Here is a 21037-nt window from a genome sequence, read left to right as displayed (position 1 = left end):
ATAGACGCTGTGATGAGAAGTACGAGAAAAAATGTGTGTCAAAATAAAACTGTGTCAAACGCAGCGCTTAAATCTAATAAAACTAAAACTGAGGGGTTTTCCAGTGTCAGCAGCAGCTAGCAGATTGTTCATGACTTTAAGAAGTACTCCCTCTGTGCTGTAGTTTGTCCTAAAACCGGAAGGAAAAGTCTCGAAAAATGTATTTGAAGTGTACTTCAATTTTCTTTTGTTTGGTCCATGTCCTTTCTTCGAAAAGGAGGAAGTTTATGTCCTATACTACAGCCAACCTCTCTCTCTCTCTCTCTCTCTCTCTCTCTCTCTCTCTCTCTCTCTCTCTCTCTCTCTCTCTCTCTCTCTCTCTCTCTCTCTCTCTCTCTCATATCATGCTTATTATTTTATTATTATTTTATTCAGTAACGTTCAGATTGCATTTAGGAAAGACTGAATGTCGCTGATCACTTCAATAAATGTATCTTTGTTTTTCCTGTCTCTAAGCCTGGAACAAGTATTGCATTACTTTGCAATGATCTGGCAGCATCATCCGCAACTCACAAACCCCAGCTGATATGCATCAGTACCACCAGACAGTACATCATTGTTGCAAAGGAGGCCCTTGCTAAGAATGAAGGCACCACTCCTCTGGATCGTGGCTTGACGTGTATTGTGGACAAATAAGTTTCAAACTGTACTGGGCGTGTAACTTGCTCTACGACCTTCCGTTCTCTACACAAAGTAAAACCAAACAACGCTGATTTGCTCAGCTGTCCACAACGTGGAGAGTCACAGAGGTGAGAAACCTCATTTGGCATCTGTATTTTTTGCTTATGAGATGGAGAAAATAGAAAAATCCTATGCAGCTAAGGTGGCTGCCCAAGGACATATGATATTACTTTTGCAAAGCATCTCCCTGGAGCTCAATCTACACCATCATCAACAAACACTGGGCAACCCATTTACCAGAGGGGCACAGAGCAGTTGAAACTGTGTTTGCTTGTGTTTTCTCTTTCAAATACTATAATGATACAACAAATGGCATTTGGCATAAAACACAAATTACAGTGAGGCTGAACACTTCTAATTGAGAGCTGTATTTGGTTGTTCAAAACAAGTCACTGTGTTAATATGAAATATTATCTTTTGTTGCACGTGTTTTAACATTTTACAAACAAAATGTTTTTCAGCATGTGTGTTGATTTCTTGGAAAATGTGATAGAAGAGTGGATACAAATGTTTTAGCAATCGGGAAAAGCTGTAATATTGTGCATATGGTCATATTGTGTAAATCAATGAAGCACCTTGTAGATCTTTTCTTTTTTTCAATTGTGGTACAGCAACATTGGTTGAAGTCCCAACATGATTATTAGTTATTAGGTTATTAGGATCATCACTGAAGATGTGTCCAGAAGCATTAGCAGATGTACTAGCACAACTTTGAACCTGAGCAAGCAGTGGGAATGTGTCAAAATCTGCCAAAACGAACAAGGCTTACAGACTGTCACGTGTTATTAGTAAATTTTAATTACTATTATTAGAATACAGTTTGTGTATATATCAGCCTGCCGTGGTTTATTTACGGTGAAAAGGCGGTCTCACACATGTAGAAAACACCAACAAATGTGTCAAGACAGTTTGTGGTGATAAGATAAAGGTAAACTCCCAATTCTCCGGATTTTACCCGCAGGTCATGTCTGAAAACAGCTTCAGAAACAAGTCCCCTATTTGTTTTACCATTGATCACTCCTTTGTTCAACAACGGAATATGTCCTGGCAGTTTTGTGTTCGTATTCTGGGGTAATAAGCACAGACACTAATGGGATTTAGCAAATGTATTGTGTCTCTACTTTGTAATTTGTCTGAAGAAGGGCCTGTGCCTTAAACGCTACCTGGGAGGTCATTAAAAGGTTTATGGGAGCATGTGGGAGTGTGAAAATTCCAAATGATTTCTTATGCTAAAATACAGCAACAACAATAAGAACAGGGCCATCACAGAAAAGGGCAATTTCTTGTATCTTCCATAAAACCTGCCTTTTGCCTAACAAAAGCTTTTTCAATATGAAATCAAGTTACACCGAAGAGTGCAGAGCTGATTATATTATTGGATCCTGCAAAAAGCAGGTTGTGAGGTTGTGAAAATGTTTTGATATTATTATTATAGCCAATATTCTGATATATACGAAGCCCAACCCTTTCCAAAGATATTCGGAAGCTGCGTTTTTCAACCATGTGCATTTATAATTGGCATGTGTTCTCAAGGCTGCAACTTAAATTGGTGTTGATAAATTTGATATGCAATACGTTTTTCACACTATGCAAATGAACAAAAAAATCCATGTAGACTCTTAAGGTCAAAGGGACTATTTTGTAGAGTTATTAAATTCAAGTCCATCAGAATCAGTGAGGGGCATGTCTTTCTAAATTGTTACAGTGCCACTATTTGGCCAATTAACCTCATATTTTTAGAAAGCTCATGCACATAAATTGCTACATGGTTCAGATATTTAAGTATCTTTTTTAACTTTTAAGCAAGGGTAAAGGGTAATGATAAAATGATGAAATTATTCTAACTTGACAATCATAAGAGGAATGCAGGACAGCAAAGTAGGTACAGTGATAACATTACATTGTAAGAGCTGTTGAGTATGATATATTTATTTTTTGGATGTATAATTGGTCTCACGGTTAATATCAATGCTGCATGTGCAATTATAAGAAAAGACCCTTGTGCTCATCATAAGAAAGCAACTCAATTGGCATGGATTAAATTCACAAGCAGCAATAAGTGGGTTTCAGGTTTGAGAAAACTGAACAACGTCACCTCAGCTAGTTTCATTCTGTTTACAGACCGTGTACATAACACTTGCACCAATCAGTATTGCACTTGAGATTTTGGTTAATAGTTGCCCCCAGCGCATGCACTGCTAATTTTTGATATTGGATCTTCGGCCAACCCCTAGAGCAGACCTACCCTCCACCAAGCCCTGAAGATATCTACCATGATTCATAATAATTGGACAAATTCTCAAAGAGTTATAGCAAAGATTTGCTGAGCCCTGGTCTGGATGTCATCATTATAACAGGAATATAAAAGATCAACAGCACTCATCCTGAACCTAACTTGAAATCAAACCAATTACAACTGTCCGTCGGAGACAGACCGATAGAAAGACAGACACCCCCAATTACAACCTTCACAAGAAGACAAGAAGTGAGACAGATACATTTTTATCCACTAAATACAAAGTCAAAACAAAACTAGATGTTGTTTTTTCAGTAATAATTTATCCAAAACTGTTGATAACAACAATGTCTGAACATAATGCTATAGTTTACACTTTAAATATCATCCACACAATTTCATTACAACTGCCAAAATCCATCTGTGTAATATAAATGGATCTGGATGTGGAGAAGGGCAAAATCCTTGTTTCCTTAATGGGTTGAGATAATGACATCAGAAAAGTTCAGAAGTTGTACAAGTGTATGTCCAAGATGCTTCTTCTGTTCTAACTGAACGGAATAGTTCAAACATCCTGGGTGAGAGGTGAATCGTCTTCAAGAAACACAAGCAAGTCCACTTGCCTATGTGCACTTGTACAACTTCTGAAGATACCAGGACCTGGATGAGTGAGGATCTTCACAGAGACATCAGAAAACCACGTACAGTTCAGATTCCTCTGATCAAAAGGACAGACCAACTTTATAGAAGTTTATCCTCTATCCTACATTTTCACATGTTCTCTTTTTGGCCTTTAAAATATTTTTTAGATGGAAGTAACATTTAAAGAAAAAATTAAACTTCAGTGGAACTGGAATTAAGTGATGGATCAACTCCAGACAGGTCACTATTTTCACAGATCAAAGTACTTCCCAAGGTGATGTCAAAAGGTGATTCTATAGAAAACATATTATAGTGGCCAGAAGTTCACCCAGAAGCAAAGTGTGACTCCTGTAATGTCCACTAAGCCTGGGACAAATGTCTCTACTGCCCAGTTACACGAGAAAGTGAAGAGATTAAAAAATGTACAGTTTCATATGAATTGAGTCCTCAAAAACATAAAGTGTGCAAAAGATGCAGTCAGCTCTGAGGCCACATTCACATTCTCAGTCAAGTGGGTAATGACGACCCCTGTAGACCCCCACCCACAGGAAAGAAAAGAATAACTGAGTGTATAGTATCTGTACATCAGCAGCTTCCTTCAGTGCTGCACAGACACTGCAACCTCCTGACATGTAGTGTGGATGTGAAGAGAAACCCAGGAGTGGGGGGCAGTGAATCTGACAAGAACAATGTAAGCTCATCACCCTCTCTCATGTGAACCTGTCTCCCTTGACACACTGACAGCTGAGCTCTCTGTCAAGAGGACAACACAACTCAACAAGTGCAAAGCCAGTAACAGTGCTGCTGTGCACCAGCCACATTCTGCACACCAGTGAGCGTCGCAGAGATGGATACACACACACACTCACACACTCACACAGAGCTGAATCCTAAACATGCAAACACACTCATCTGCATCCCCGTAAGAGCGCAGCGGCTGATGATACCTGTGTGTGTTTGCGGGGATGTCCGACCCATCTCCAGAGTTACACATAGGACCTGCAGCTTTGGCCCATTCTACCTTCAGCTCCTCGCCTCGCCGTCGGCAGCCTCCGTGGCAAACAGACGAAACACAGAGAGGCACAATGACGGGATTCCGCCGAGGAAGGTAGTTGGTGTGTGTGTGGATGCCCGAGAGGAACACCCATCCCGGGGTCGAGCTGCCTCACTGCCCGCTGAGGTGCGCCGGGGCTCCGCCGGGAGGAAGGGGCGGATCAGCCCAGTGCACACCGCAGCCCGGCTGAGACACAGCAGCTTTACACCGGCACGGTTCGGAATCATCAGGGTAAAGAGTCCCAGGGCCGTGTGAGGGGGGGAAACAATACTCAACCATCTTTCACATGTTAAAGCAACATTTTGGAAATCAGTCCGTTTAATTCTACAATTCAGACAAAGTTCCTGCGCCTGAGAAATAACAACACATCACATCTGCCAATGGAGGTTCTGTTTTCATTATCATATTTGTGTGTTTGTCAGCAAGATTATGCAAAAAAAACTTGGAGTCAGGATGCAGCATGGCTGAGGGAAGAACCCCCTTGTATTTTGGTGCAGATCCGGATAAAGGGGGCAGATCCAGGAATTTGTTTTATCTTTATTTAAAATATTGAGAAGGGGTGTTTTTTGTTTTGGTGTTTGAAAAAATATATTAAAATGTCACTGATTTCCCAAGAAATAATTCATGGAGCTTGAAAAAAAAAAAAGTGGAATATTTAGGACACTGGTGTCTAAGTATGTGCAATGAGGTGCAGCTGGATTGAGTGTGAATGGACTGTTGGTGGAGGTATGAGCTCTACTGAGAGCCATTCTACTTTATATATCAGTCTTACACTACAAGTCACATTCACCCGTCAGAGAGACATTTCTATAAGTGGCACTTTCCCATCATACATCATTTACACACAGAACAGTCGACAAGGACAATTTAAGCAATTTAGGGTTCTTTCCTAGACTAAGGTCACTTCGGCAATGCAGACTTGAGAAGCCGTCAGGGCATCAAACCACCAACCTTCTGGTTAGTGGACGACTTGCTCCACCTCCTGTGCTACAGTCACAATTTGGCATGGCAGACTGCGGGTAAAATCTGGAGAATTAGCTATCATGTCTGAAAAAGTCTTTACTGAGGCACTACAGCCCTATATCACCATTACATATTAGCCCCTCTGATCAGGGTTCATTGTTCTTTGCTCCAGGGTCAAGACAAAAGGAAAATGTTGTGACTACTACACTTTTGAACTCGATCCTTTTGGGAATATGATCTGTGGACACTGATCTTAAAAAGAACCTTTAACCCCACTTGGATGTTTGATGTGAACATTAACTGAAGTTCCTTAACTTTATCTGGATGATTTTATATATTCCACTGTCAGCACACATTTTGCTGATTGAATTGTAGCATGAATAAGCAGGTTGACGTAATCAGGGGTTCCTGATTACCTGCTTGGTGAGAGAAGATTCACATCCCGAGGTCTTGGGCCTGTACTACGAAGCAGGATTTGCAGCTATCGGGGTAAAGTCAGGTTTACTTCAGGGTTTTCAGTTCACTTCTTATCAAGGTAAATCACCATGGTAACCTATGCTGAACGGCTCACCTACTCTGGAGCAGGTTAAGTTAGAGATAAGCGATCAACCTGTATAAAAGCACCACCCGCTGGCCAATCAATTCCTTTGAAACATGACATCACCATTCTTATAGGATGCGATGGAGCTCATAGCAGATTGTTAGAGGGTCTCTGAGGAGGACAATGGTCTTCAGAGACGATGAGTATCTTTATGAAAGATATAGATTCTCATCGGAGGGAATATAAACCTTTGTCAGCTGCTGGAGCCGAACATAACCAACCTGACACGTAGGAGCAAAGTGCTCACAGTACCACAAGTTTCTATTTATGCTTGTGGGAGTTACTGATATTGATGTACTGGGTGTGTTAGCGACGGGATAAATAGTTTTATACTTTTATCCCTGCCTCTAGGTAGGTTTATCCTATGAAATAAAAGATTTATTTGGAATGGGGGATAGATCGTTTACAGTTTTACCTTGTGACAGCACTCATCCCTCCCTCCCTCCCTCTCTCTCTCTGACACAGTCAGCTCTCACCAAAATGACACTACACAGTTGTGTAGTTGCACAGTGTCCTTAAAGGGAAGGATAAGGGAGGTTTAAATGTCTGGTTGGTTAAGTCAATCCCCCCCGCTAACACACTCAGTACATCTCAACTTCTCCCTGTTACCAGTTGCTCCAGGCACATCCTGTCACCAAGATACCAAATGCGCACAGTCTCGTTCCGTGCACCATGTTGCACAAAAATAGGTCCGTATGTTTTAATTGGTTAGTAATTGCAAACGTTTCCACCACAGTGAGCTCATTATAGAGGCTACATCATGGGATTAAGTCAAACGTTTCATTTCTCATCCAAGAGGCCTCGTCAGTTCACTTTGCCAGGTCCCGGTAGTAAAGAACAGATACATATCTCATGGCCCGGAGTTATTAATCTCGTTCCCACACTATATGTCGTGGCCTCGTAATATTTTTTTCCCCAAATACCACCAGGGGGCTCCGAAACGTACACATTCACACAATCAGAGATTTTTTTACCAGCTGTCCTTCCTGCATTTCTTCCTCTCGTATTTCTCTAATGTAATAGTTTGCTCCTTGTTTGTTAAATGTGCGACTCTGCTGCCGGAACACTTCATCCATGTTGGTGATTTGTCATATGGTGTAAACATCGCACCTTTTATGTACACACGCTCATATCCAAAGTAGGACAGCCGTGATTGACTTAACGAGTTGATAACCAGTGTTGTGTGACTGCTTAGCCTTAGGTTAAGTTCAGCCAGATAACGAAAAGATATCCGGGGTATGTTGAGTTGCTTCGTACTACAGGCCCCTGATGTCTGCACATGTCAATACGATGTCCATTAATCCCCTTTAGATTTGAGTTTGACAGAATGGACATGGATATGTTTGCCATTGCAAAGTGTTAATTTGTAACTCTATCATAGTTGCTGCACCTTGGCTGAAGTCCCAGATTGCATCTTTCAAGAGCTTTCCTAAGTGTATAAAGGCACTGGTTTGATGTTTAGCTGATCAATGCAGGACACATCTATTTTAGATTTTAAAGGTACAATGAATGTTTTGGTATTACAGGGTTATCGTTAGGTTCTCTAAGGGATTGCTATGATATGGGTGATTTAATGCAATGGTGTGTGAAACTGTCTCCTAATGCCTGGTTGCCTTGGTAGTTGGAACAATCTGTGCCTAGGGATTGTGCAGTGATTGTATCTTTCCCTTTCCTGGCAGAGGTATACAACTGCTGAATACAGGAAAGGTTGGCAACAATTACTTTTTTCAGTCACAACTGTCTGATGTGTTGTTTTTCCTGTTTTGTTTGGTGGCCGGTCTTAAGGAGAAAGTGAGTCATGTACAGAGAACAGACTCTGGAACAGAACTGGATCAATAGCTCCCGAGGTAGGTGCAACTTCCTGTTCTGGCACAGGAAGGGTAAAGGAGCTGCTCTACTTCCTGTGCAAATACAGCGAGTAGGGCAGCTACTCCTCAGTTTTCAGGATGTTCAGCTCAAAAAGGCAAGCTGGTCATGATAGTCAGAACATGAGGATCTGCAAACAATGGGAAAATGCTCTAAATGGTATAACACAATAAAATGTTCTATAAAACCTTTTAGGTAATACAAATAGTTTGGATATAAATATAATTTACAGAAAACAGTGGTGGACACAGAGAAGTGCATTGCCTATACATAAGCTTGTGTTTGGAGCCATGCTTGCAGGTCAATCACTCTGTACATAGGTTTGCTAACAGCCAAACTGGCCTGGCAGTTGGTCACATGGATGGAGTTGAATGGTGTATGAAATGATCTTACATCCTTCGATCTGGTTTCAAGATATCTTGAGGAGATTTTGACCTGATTCTGTGGGACACCACTTTGATTAGAACTGAGGAGACGGCTACAACACCACAGTTGGTCTGGTTTTATTTGGATTGTTTGTTTCAAGCTCCAGTTAGACAGGGCACATAAGAACACCACACCAAATAATGCATGCCATGCTAGTCACATTTATTCCTCTCAGCAGTGGATCTCCACTTGATTATCAGGTGGTCATGTATCTCGAAGGAAAATAGCTGCCCTCACTGACCTTCAAAAGATCAAACTAGGTGACAGGATACAATCTCAAGGCAGTCAGGTGACGAGTCAGTGCAGGCTCAGGGGCCCCAAGAAGCTGCCTCCACAGACCCTGTTCTTAGTGCAGGGAGGAATCGGAGTCTTCAGACAGAGAATTTCTAACCTCAGGCAATATGAATCATTCATGTGAAATTACTATATACCCCTTTAAATGAAAGCTCAGCGGATTCAAATTATATTCATCACCTCCCAAATTAGTGGTGAAGCTGAACAGATGAACCGCACTCAGAGAGCTCTTTCTGTTTTAACTTTTAGAGCTGGCAGTGATATTGTTTTACACCAGAAGAATTACTTTTCTTTTGCCTCTACAGTCATTCTCAGTGTTTGTTTTTGCACACTGGAAGCATTGAGCTTTGTGTCCACCGTGAATACAAGAAATTAAGTTGTGAGATGGTGACAGAAGAGGGTAATCTCCTGCCAAATCTGTCAGTGTGTGCAGGTACAAACAAGTAAAAATCCATTTATTTTATTTATGTAAAAAGGCACATTTAGAGGACACAAAGTAGAGAGAAGGATGCTCTTTCCAAACAAACACAACGACGTTATGCCGACAGTATGAGTAACTTCCATTTCTGTCAGTGTCCAACTGCCTGAAGCAGTAGAAAATAAATTATTTTCCTTTTGATCAAACCCCAAGGTAGTGATAGAAGGGATGCAAACTCATCAGCAGTGAAAACAGTGATGATGGCGTTGTTCACACATGGTATTGACATATGAACCCTTGTGTACCAAATTAGGTTTCCAGCTCGTCTAGAAGTGTAACATACTTTTGGTTCAACAGTAATCTGTAGCAGGCCAGAGGACGCCAGCGGACCTTCAATGAGGCCCAGCACACATTTGTGTTAACTTTGATAAAAGAATGGGGCCACGTGTGTTCCACTCCCCAACGTGTTTGAGTGATTGGATCTCAAATGCAGCCTCAATAGGTCTTGGGCCTGTTTACACCTGAACTTAGAGCTGGCCACTTGTGATCTGATCACCGGAGACAGATGTTAATACCAGGTTTAAACAGGGCCGATGATGCAAAGAAGGGGCTATAAAAGAAGGGTTTATTAAAAGACAGTATTTAGATATGAAAGTGATAAATTGATTTCACAACAACTACAACTAAAAGAAAATCGTTCCCATGGTAATTTACATTCGGCTTCTATTGTTTTCAGTGAGCTGGGCATTTGACCCTTCTCAAGTGACGAGAATAATGCTACTATAACAAGTGCTCATACGTATGTGAGGTATCATAGGTCCATTTTGGTGGAATGCCTACATTGTTCTCATGATGTAATCTCACATTCCAAAACAAATCTAAAAGCGATTAGTTTAATTACATTGTGGTAATGACAATATTAGCCTCGCTATTATTATCTTGGCAGAAAGATGTGGAGTAGGTGGGAGCAATGGAAAAACTGTTGATTATGTTCATCGTAAGACTTTCTTTCGGACGGTTTAAAAAAAAAAATACAGTCTTCCTTTTTAGTTTGCTTTGGCAGTTGCTGCCAATGCTGGAACATCAACTTTCCCTATACCCCAGCTTTAAGTTGGCACTTTGGCTGAAGAGCTCAGCTCATGTTACAATCGACAGAAAAATGGCATCATTACTTATTGTTAGCCCTAATATGAGTGAAGTCATACCAGTCTATTTTGGGATAACAAGTATGTGAATTAATATTATTCTTCATGGAAATAAAGTGAACAATTAAGATTACATACAGAGTTAGGTGGCTAACATTAGCTACATCAAAACAACTCTACCTTGCTAATTAACAGTCTCAGCTAGACTTATTGTTTCCAAAACTTATATTGGAAACAGCAGTTTCTACTGAAAGTTGGCACGTTTGCATCCCTGCCACTATAACTCATGGTCAGAATGTGTTTTTTCTTAATGAATACAGACAGCTCAACAGTTATGGCAGGCAAATACTTTTGCAGTAAAACAAGCAAGAATCAATATGAATGTGTATGTGATACTATGCTTTTTTCCCCTTCACATATCTAAAACAGAACGACATCATATGACGCATCAGACCATTCTAGTTGTGTCCCAGTTGCACACTATGTACGGATTCTAAATGGCTTTCGTGCACTACTTTGTAAAATGGACTCAGTGAAGTATGTATAAGAAGACAAACACACAGACTGAACTTCCTCGACTTTAGAGTGAGGAGTTGTTACTAACGGGGCAAATCATGTAACAAGCAATGAAGCCTTCAGTCAAAGGATCACTACAAGTGAGGCCGTTTTTTTCTATTCTAATTCCTTTTTTTCCATCACAACCTTGGTTCAACCAACCGTTTGATACAGAAGGAGTACCACAGGTGTTACGGCATCAAATGCTTCAAAAACAATGAACCATTGTTAGCACGATCACTTGATAGTGATCCGGTGCTTTTATCGTTTCTATGGGAAACTGTCTTAAGTCTCCTGAACCCCATGTTCCATGGTAATTGATTAATGGTTAAGGCATATCAACTGACATAAAGGCTTTATCAGATGTCAACGCCCTGTGTCACAATCTATAGTTAATATCCTTGTCATTTCTTTATTAAGTTTGCATGTTGCATATTCCCAGAATCATTGATCTTAATTTGTACTAATCAAATTAGCAGAGTTCATTATTACATAAAGTTAGCATATGAATTAAGCATAGGAACACCATTGATTCAAAGCAAGGGGGATGAATTATGGGTTAGCCATTGCCTTGTTGCTTTAGCCCTCTTAGCAAGTTAATTCAATGTTTAAGTGGTAGTTTTTTAGCAAGGACAACAGTGATTTACAGCTAGTGATATATATTTTTTTAAAAGCTGGACCTTAGATTGATGACACTAGCAACAGTTAAGAAAGCAGCAATTTAAATACAAAATTAAATCTTGTCAGGTCTACTGAGTCTTGTCAGGGTAAGATACAAGGTTAATACTTTGTATCATTTCTGGTTATCTCAAAACAGCATAGTAGTTTATTGTCTTTAGTACTAAGTTGAATTTACTGTGTTAAAATAAACAGTGAGACTATCTATAGTAGTAGTAGCCAACGTCAGGTCCACATTATATAATTAAATCTAATGGGGTCAGGTAGGGTTATGTTTTTCTAAATGTTTCAGGTCAAAACGTTGGTGGTGGTGGTGGTCTCTCTCTGGGTTTCTCTGAGTCTCCTCTTTTAAAAATAATTTCAGGCAAATAAGGTTCAAGTATCTTTTGAAGAGCTTTAGGTCTCTAGTACATAGAATACAATTGGGACACAGTCTATGTAATAGTCTCTACAATAATGTTAAGCATTTCTAAACAAAACAAGAAAACTACATATGGCCACATTTTCAGTTAAGGTTGTTGATATTAATATACATGTGTAAAAATCTCTCAGGGAGATGAAGAAATGATCAGTTAATAATTAAGTTTTCTCTAGATTCTGAGTTGGCAATAAAGATATTATATGATGGAGTTTCACAAAACTCAGGTGACTTGCTGGAATGTCAATAAACATCTGTTGGCACAAACATTAATGACTTTAAATGTGCATTTGGTTTTACCCAGGGCAGATGGGAGACTGATGGGGAGAGACAAGGAACCTCGCTGACCCATCAGCCAGCTGTCCCAACGGACTTCATCTATCTTCCAGTTTGTGACAAATACTGGAATCATTCAGCCTCACACAGTCCTGGGTGGCAGCTGCTGTTTGTAGATTCCAGCAAGAGCTTTAGCAGCACTACGGATCATCTGGCGTTGGGTCATACCCGTCATAGCCTGATGCCAGTCTGTCCTGTTGATGTTGGGCAAGCTGCGCTCCAGGACCTCACCCACAGGAACAATCAAACCTGACCAGCGCAGACTGTAGTCAGGAGGAGTCAGGGACTGAGCCTGCACAAGAAGAGTAAAAAAAAAAAGACAGTTGCAAGAGGGTTCCGATTCAGTGATATTGAATACATTTCTGAAGCTGATATTAAGCACCATTGATGAAAGTAAAGTGTGAACACACAGGCAGGTTTATGAAGGACAACATCCAAGCTTTTTCCAAGAACTTAACAAGTATACTCTATGAAGTGTATAAAATTTAATATTTTTCCATTTTTTATTTTTCTTATTACAACACAATTGTACATTTTTTATATTAAACGTTCAAATGGTTAACCTACTGTATTTCCTGTTCTCATCAGGACATACAACATTTTATGGAAATTCTTTCTTGAAATAAAGTGTTTATACCATCACCTCTTCCACACACAATCCAGAAATGAAGCTTAAATATGAAGAATATGAAAGCTGTCATCTTGCACTAAAGACTTAATTTGGAGAGAAAAGTGTTTTGTGGACTCAAACACTTCACCCACTCACCCATAGGCATAGTGGTGAGTAGATAATAAATAAATAATTCTCAATAATACTCGGTAGTACATGTGAACACTGTGTCATCTGCTGATTTATACCTGTTGGATATGAGCTAGAGCCAGAGGTGTTGCCTGAGTGAAGACCTCAATGCGGATGCTGTAACTGGGGTCCTCCAGGATCAAACAGCCAATATCGAACCACCTGGAGATTTTAAAGAAACAGGATTATGTAGAAATTGTTAACAATGACTCCTCCATGCACACAAAAGTTAGTCATGGAGTTCCACAAGGTTCAACTACTACTACTAGGACCGATACTTTTCAGTTTATATATGCTTCCTTTAGGCAATATTATGAGAACCTGACATGCATTTCCATTATTACACAGATGACACCCAAAACAAGTCTCTAGGACAGCTTTCTTCCACCTGCACAATATCAGGAAAATTAGGAACATCCTGTCTCAGAAGGATGCTGAGAAACTCGTCCATGCATTTGTTACCTCTAGACTGGATTACTGTAATTCTGTATTATCAGGAAGTCCCAGTAAGTCTGTGAAAAGCCTCCAGTTGGTCCAAAATACTGCAGCACGAGTGCTGACAGGAACTAGAAGGAGAGATCATATTACTCCTGTCTTAGCTTCTCTGCATTGTAAAATCTCCATGTAAAATTCAGAATAGAATTCCAGATCCTGCTCCTTACACACAAAGACCTTAAGAATTAAGGCCTATTATGTATTTAAGATTTCATAGCAGTGTAATATCCCAATAGATCACTTTGCTCCCTAAATACAGGATTACTTGTGGATCCTAGTAGAATGGGAGGTAGAGCCTTCAGCTACCAGGCTCCTCTCCTGTGGAACCAGCTCCCAGTTTGGGTTTGGGAGGCAGACACCATTTCTACATTTAAGGTTAAACTTAAAACGTTACACAGCTGTACCTATAGTCCGTCTCCCACTCCCCCCACCCTCTCTCGTCTCTCCCCTCTCTCCCACTCACCCAACCGGTCGAGGCAGATAGCTGCCCACACCGAGTCTGGTTCTAGAGGTTGGTTTCTGTTAAAAGGGATCTTTTCTCCCTGCAGTCATCAGTGCTGCACTTTGTGGGAACTGTTGGGTTTCTTAAATTTAGGTTTTGACCTTATTATTTATAGTGCTTTGAGATAATGCATGTTGTGATTGGTGCACATTTATGCATTACATGACAGCATTTATTATTATTTACTCATGGTCAACTCAATTCATATTCAGCTAGATAGACAATACCTTATTAATTATTACCTCATTAAATGATTGTATTAAACCTATGTTAGTGATAACTGTAAAATTATCAATAAAGTCCACCATCTGTGCCCATTTTAAATGGAGAAATTTAAAAGCTGTTAAAAAAATACATGTTGCTTTGAAAGTGTATTGTGGGTAAATGTATATTTACATTTTGTGAAAACTGCTGCATCAAAGGGTGTGACTTTTGGAAATGAGGACCCTATGGCACACGGAAGGGGATCGAACCATCAACACTCTGGTTAGTGGATGCCCACTCTTCCTCCTGCGCCACAGCAGATATCATGCATATTTTTCCATGACCTGCTAACCAACTTTTGAAGGTGAAGTCTGCTCCAGCTCTTAAATGCTACATCAAATTGCACACAAAGAGACTTTTACATCAGTGTGCAAATGTGTCAGTGTGTGTGTGTGTGTGTGTGTGTGTGTGTGTGTGTGTGTGTGTGTGTGTTATATGTTTTCTTCTTACTTGTCAGGAAAGAGTTCAGCGATGAAGCTTTCCAATGAGACCACTGGCTGTTTTTCATGGATCACACCAGCACGACGTAGGCTATCGATTCGCTCCTGAGCCCCCTGCACACATGAACACAGACAGAGCGAATGCAAGACTGAAACCAAAGACACTTCATTGCTACTCAGAACTGAGCGACTGGATCTGTTTTGTTGGGAAATGTGAGGGTTGAGGGACTAAATATTGTCAGGTACTTGAAGAAGTGATATGATTTCAAGTGACCTTAGTATATTCAAAATAATTCTCATACAAAAAGTCCCAAAATGTTTAAATACACAAGTTGTAGCACATCCTGGCTATTCTGTCCTGAAGAACAGGAAAAGGAAGGACCAGAATGAAAGATGGTTTGTCTATGTAACACAGTAACATAAATAATAAAATATAACACTGGACTTTTCAGCCAGTGGAGGTCTAAAGCTGAAACAAAAATAAATCACCAACAATTATATTTTGATAATAAATACATTGTTCCACACACTGGAAGCTTCTTATGAATGAAGATTAGTTGTTGTGTAGAATGTTTTCAGACATGAACTCCTGAGGATGTTCACAGAATTGGGTTCAGACTTTCTCCAAAGTTTGAATTCCACACATGGACAACACACTAGGAGACTCTCCGCTCAGACGCTTTCATACGTAATAAATATATATATATGTATACACACAGGTAATGTATAAATTCTTCTGCGTTCTCGCATACTGCCTCTGTGGAGAACCGATTCCTCATCCTTGAAACCTCTACTTCTGGATTAGTTTTATACAATGCTGATACGGCATGAATCTAATCTTTGAGTGGCTTCCTGTCCATACAAAAGTTAACTTCCTGACCGGTCTTAAAGTGCAGCACAAAGATTTTCAAAAGTGAGGCATACAGAGTGGTAGTCTGTCTTTAGACCAGAGGTGACAGCGATAAACACCACACTTGTACACAGTACCAGCTGCAGGAAAGTACACTCATGTCCTTTACAATTACTAAGGAAACTACAGATTACCGTAGGGACTGTCAGGAAATGCTAAAACAATCATGTAATCCAATTAACATAATTGAAAAGTAACATGCAACATTTACTTTTCAGCTCAACCTACTTTACTGAAATATCATTAAAAATGAAGATATTATTCTGAAATGTTTAATCCTTTATGTCTAAACATTATCCCTTAAAGTATTTCTAAAGATTGATTTGTTGCTACTGTTATCCACAAACGTTTAACCTATTCAGTCTTTTTCCTGATTGAACTGGAAAGCCATGAATATCAGATCGCAAGTAGTAATGAGCTTTATACCATGTTCAAGAAAAGGTTTGGGTCTGAACTGATAGGATCTGCAATGTGAAGTATGATGAAGCATGAACCTGCTAAAATAGAACTCTGCTACAGTTGGTTGGAGTATTGGCAGCAAACTAACCTTGACACCGGCTGCGTAGCCCACTGGCTGTGGGGCAATGTTGGACTGACCGGGCTCTCCAGTGACCATGGCCATCCCAAAAACTTCCTGGAAGGCATCTCTGACTGCCTCTACATTCATTTCCTTATCTGAAGTCACCACAATGTCAATGTCCCCACCAGACTCTGTGGAGCAACAATACAGTGACTTTTAGTCAAATGTCTTAACATTATGGAGGAATGTAGTGATGATGAGAGCAGGATTACTTACTGATGTATGGAGCCATGCCTGGATCCAGAGTGGTGATCATGGACTCCACAGAGTGTTTGGTTTTGTCCAGGACTGACTTTACTACAGTGTTGCCTGCTACTCCCTGAGGACACACAGACAAAGCATAAGAAGTGACTGTCAGAGCACAGAGCAGAGCTTGCTGTAATCAATTTGAAAAATGGTTAATGCAGATTCATCACCTTCACAGTATATATTAATCCAAAATCAAATTAATCACCAAATAATAAAGAAAGTAAGACAACTACATATTTCAGTTTTCACATCATATCTTATCATTTAACTTATCATCATTTCTTCTTACTGAAAAAAGAGTTTAGTAAACACTGTATCCACGTAATTACCTGGAGTAAACTAGAGCCCTACTAGACTAATGTGAAAAAGAATCATAGGTAGTAAAGACTGTTTGCCAGTGTTCAAGTATGATGAAAAATAAGGTTATTTAAAAACAGTGTTGCCATTATAGCATCTGTTTACCAGAGAACCCTTAAAAGTAGATTTTTACAATCTAAAATGTCCCTGATTAAAAAACACAAATTCTAAAAACACAGATACATAGAGCCCAACCAAAAATCCCTTTCCTTTAAGGTCAGCAGGTGAGAATCTTTTTCCAATTGTGTCACAGTTGAAAAAACAGACATTGGAAATTTTAAAAATATGTATTGCTTGCACTCAGGGTTTTTGTGGCTGTTATTTTATATTTTATCATTCTCTCTCTGTCCCCATGCATGCATTTCACATTACTACATGTCATTAACTTTTTTGTCTCATCCATAGCTTGTACCTCTGACTGTAGAGCTGCAGGATTATTATTAATTCTTTATTGGTGCTGCTATCTTGTGGTTGGTGCTGCTTCCAGCCAGAGATGCTGAATGTGTTCGGAAAGTTACTGAAACCACCTTTGATTAGAGTCGGATTACCTTGATGAAGCCCCAGATGCCCCCACCAGTGCTTATGTCTGCAGAAACTCTGGGATCTTCCTGCTCCTCTGGAAAAGTTATTGGAGATCCAGTATTTATTCCCCCTGTCATGGCTGGCTGCTGAACCATGGCATTGGATACGACACCTAGAACATATGATGGGACAATTCTAAAAAAACAAATCCACATAAATGTAAATGTATCAACGTTCATCTAGAGATGTTAGAAGTAGAGCTTGGACAATAGTGGATTTTTGGTGACAATACCAATACCAATCTTAAGGAGTGGACACAGGAGTACCACCTTGTTGATGCATGACTCGTAATATGTAGTTATGTTATGGAATTATGTCCAAAAACATGTGTTGTGAGGTCACAGGAACAGGAACCTTCGACCAACCTAGTTACAATCAGTTCGTCCTTGAGTCCAACTGCACATTTTGCCAAATTTTAAGAAATTCCCTGATTGTGTTCCTGAGATATTGTGTTCCTCACATACTGCTCAGTGAGTGTAGATGCACCTACACAATGTGTGTATGTGGACTGCGGATGGACAGTGAGACTATGGTGAACACCTCTGAGAGATGACTGGCATGACGACAGATCCTTCTCTGATTAACAGGTGGGTAACAATAGTTCTGTAATGTTTTACAGTAGGTCAGTATCATGGTATTGGTCTGTACAATGTGTGAAGGGTTTTGTAGGTGCAGAGACCTAAAGACACAAGTTTGCACACAGTGGATATATTTGGTTAGATGCATAATTCAAGATCCTACACCCGATCAAATAAACAAATCTCTTACTAGTCCCACAATTTTCTAATGTAAAGTTATTTGTTAGCTTAACTACATATCGACAGTTCTCTATCGTGTCAATGTAGATGTGAAAAAAACACTGTTTAAAAAGGAGCCAAGTTCCACATGTTGACAATGCAAACAGTGTGTTACAGACAGGCGTGGCTCTTACCAGGCATGGCAGTAGGACCTGAGAAAGTTGGCATCAACGGTGTCTGTGGTGTTCGACCAGCGTGGCCGCGTGTGATATCATATCCTGCACTCATGGAGAAGCTAGATATGGGGGGACCTACGGGAGGGGCTGACACACCTGGAGCTGAGGGGTGAAGTGGTCTGATGGGGGAGGCCATAGGTGGCATATAGGGGGAGGTGGAGAGAGGGAAGTGTGAGTGACTGGGGAAGGGTGAGGTGAGTGTGGAGGGAGGGGGAAACTGGGAGGAGAGTGAGGGGGGTGCAGTCAGCGGGCTGCTGAAGGGAGGGAGGGAAGGAGGGAGAGTGGTGGAGACTGAGGTGGATCCCATGGAGATGGAGCTGGCGCCTGGGAGGGAGAGAGGGCTGGACAAACCTGAAATTGAAAGGACTAAATTGAGACACACACTCCATTTACACCTGGCAATAAAATGTGTTCCATAAACAGATTGGATTTTAACTGGATTATATATAATGTCAGAGTAGTTGTCCTGCTTCTCAATAACTAAAGTCATCATTCCAGGTGAATGATTTTTTCTCTTCTTAAAAGAAACAGTTCACATTATCCTCTTCTTAAAATCCAGATTTCTATATTGAAATACAAATCGGTGGACTCCTTCTTAACACCAATGTTGTGCTTTTTGTAGCCTATTTTATACTCTGGGATATAAGAATGCCAACTTCATAACAATTGAATATGGACATGGATTACCAATCTAAAATTGGTCTCAACAATTTGACTCTTATAGTGATGTGAAATGAAACACAACAAATGACTTGACAAAGGATGGCAGGTTGCTCGCTGCCGCAGTGGGAACCTCCTCTGCTCACATAGCAACACTTGATAGGTCATGTCTTACCTATGGTCATTGGTGGGGCGTTGACTGCGGCAGCCACAGTCAGAGGAGGTGTAGGACTGGCAGGAGGTGTATTCTCAATCCCACTCTCTTCCATCATCTTCTCTATTGTACCTTATTCCTTCAATTCAACCCTGATTATAGCTGTAATAAGATAAGATGAATTAAGATGTGTTCAACTTGTTATTGAGTTCATCAGTTCTAAAGCCTGCAGACAGGATGTATCAAACCATTACACCTTGTGAAGCAGATTAGCTATTAACCCTAGACTGCAAATTAGATGACTTACATTGAATAGTTTCTTCAATGTTTATATAGAATTTGGTGTTGCCACAATCAGTTACAAGAATTAAATCACACAGGGTAAGTATTTAGTGCCACACAAATCCTTTGCATTAATGTCACCTTACATCAAAATGATCCCAATAAGTTCCATGCAGTGAGTTACACCGATGTTAAGGCAATCAGATATCCAGAGCTGAGGTGACAACATTCCAATGTGACATTCAAACAGGTGCTCTCCGAACAAACACCTCCAGGATTTACACTCTTTGGTTGCAAAAAGCTGTATAGTGTATCGTAACTGAATGAACACATAGTCAATGACTGCCCCAGGGCCCCTGCATGTCCAGTTTGTTGTGATTTCATGAATTTCAATTCAATAAATAAACTCACACACACAGGACAGCAGTAAAAAGGTTAGTTCTTTCTACATGTTGACCTTATTTTACCTGAGGCAGAAGCTAATATTAAAATCTCCAATGCTTCACTTCAGTTAGAACTGTCCTTGTATTGTGCATAATCCTGCAGCAGTTATTGTTATCATCTCATAGCAACACAAGGCTGTGGGTGAGAAACAGGTTGAGGACCAGCACCACGAACCCTCAGGCTCCTCCAGGGGCTGAGTCCAGTGCTGAGGATGTGCACCACCACTCCTGTTTAGATGCTTGAACACAACAGAGTAGAAACTCCTGTTCGACATGTCACCATGACGGACTGCACATACACAACACTGCCAACTCACTCACTGCTTCCTGATTCAAATGTCACTAACTTTGTTCAATCTGAGAGCTGCTTTGTTCCGTCTGGTAAAGAACAACACACCACAGCGGCTTCACCCAACACCATCTTTACGGCACAGTTCTTTAAAACCATGGTAGGCGGACCATGTCCGTGCCTTAGTTTGGAACAATTTACAGTTAGCTTCCTTCACCACACAGCTCCCAGCTCAGCTGTACACGTGTACACACTCTCTCTCTCTCTCTCTCTATCTCTCTCTCAGCGGAAGCAACAGTGACATTTAAATATGGACAAAGTGCCTTTAATATCTTTATCTTCCATCGTCTGTGATAAACATTGCTACATGTTCCTGTGCCTCCCCACTCACCTGCTAGCTGCACCGACGCGACTCTCTGCTGCCATCAACGACCCACCGACCCACTCTGATGACGTCACATGCTGCCACGTCTGCGACCGTCTCCCGGATGGTCTCTATTCCAAACGGAATTTCCTACCAAGTTCTGAGCTGGACTGGGAGAAGGGTTGGTGCCTTCCCTCGGAATATCGAATGGTGAATGAGATCAGAGGAGTGACTGTCAAACTGACTCATCGTTTTTATCCCTCCAAACCTTTTCTACAGAGATAAAAAGAACATTGTGGACTCCTCTTTTTGTCTACTGGTTCCAGAGGATATATCCATATT

The 21037-nt window shown here is 40.5% G+C and overlaps 1 protein-coding gene across 1 annotated transcript; it reads right to left on the bottom strand.

The window, feature by feature from the left end:
* Positions 1–9246: 9246 nt before the first annotated feature.
* Positions 9247–20990, bottom strand: prrc1 (proline-rich coiled-coil 1). The gene is made up of 9 exons (XM_035184335.2): positions 20723–20990; positions 19339–19479; positions 18462–18854; positions 17497–17642; positions 16559–16661; positions 16310–16473; positions 14863–14966; positions 13211–13313; positions 9247–12644 (listed from the first exon to the last, which is right to left on the bottom strand). Exons 2-9 carry the CDS (start codon positions 19433–19435, stop codon positions 12435–12437), a joined length of 1320 nt encoding a protein of 439 aa, XP_035040226.1. The 5' UTR covers positions 19436–19479; positions 20723–20990; the 3' UTR covers positions 9247–12434.
* Positions 20991–21037: the final 47 nt, after the last annotated feature.

This window comes from Hippoglossus stenolepis, chromosome 18, assembly GCF_022539355.2.
Source record: "Hippoglossus stenolepis isolate QCI-W04-F060 chromosome 18, HSTE1.2, whole genome shotgun sequence".
In the NCBI taxonomy this organism is placed as follows: Eukaryota; Metazoa; Chordata; class Actinopteri; order Pleuronectiformes; family Pleuronectidae; genus Hippoglossus; species Hippoglossus stenolepis.
The sequence above is the reverse complement of the archived record's forward strand: the minus strand, read 5'-3'. Positions and strand labels throughout refer to the sequence as shown.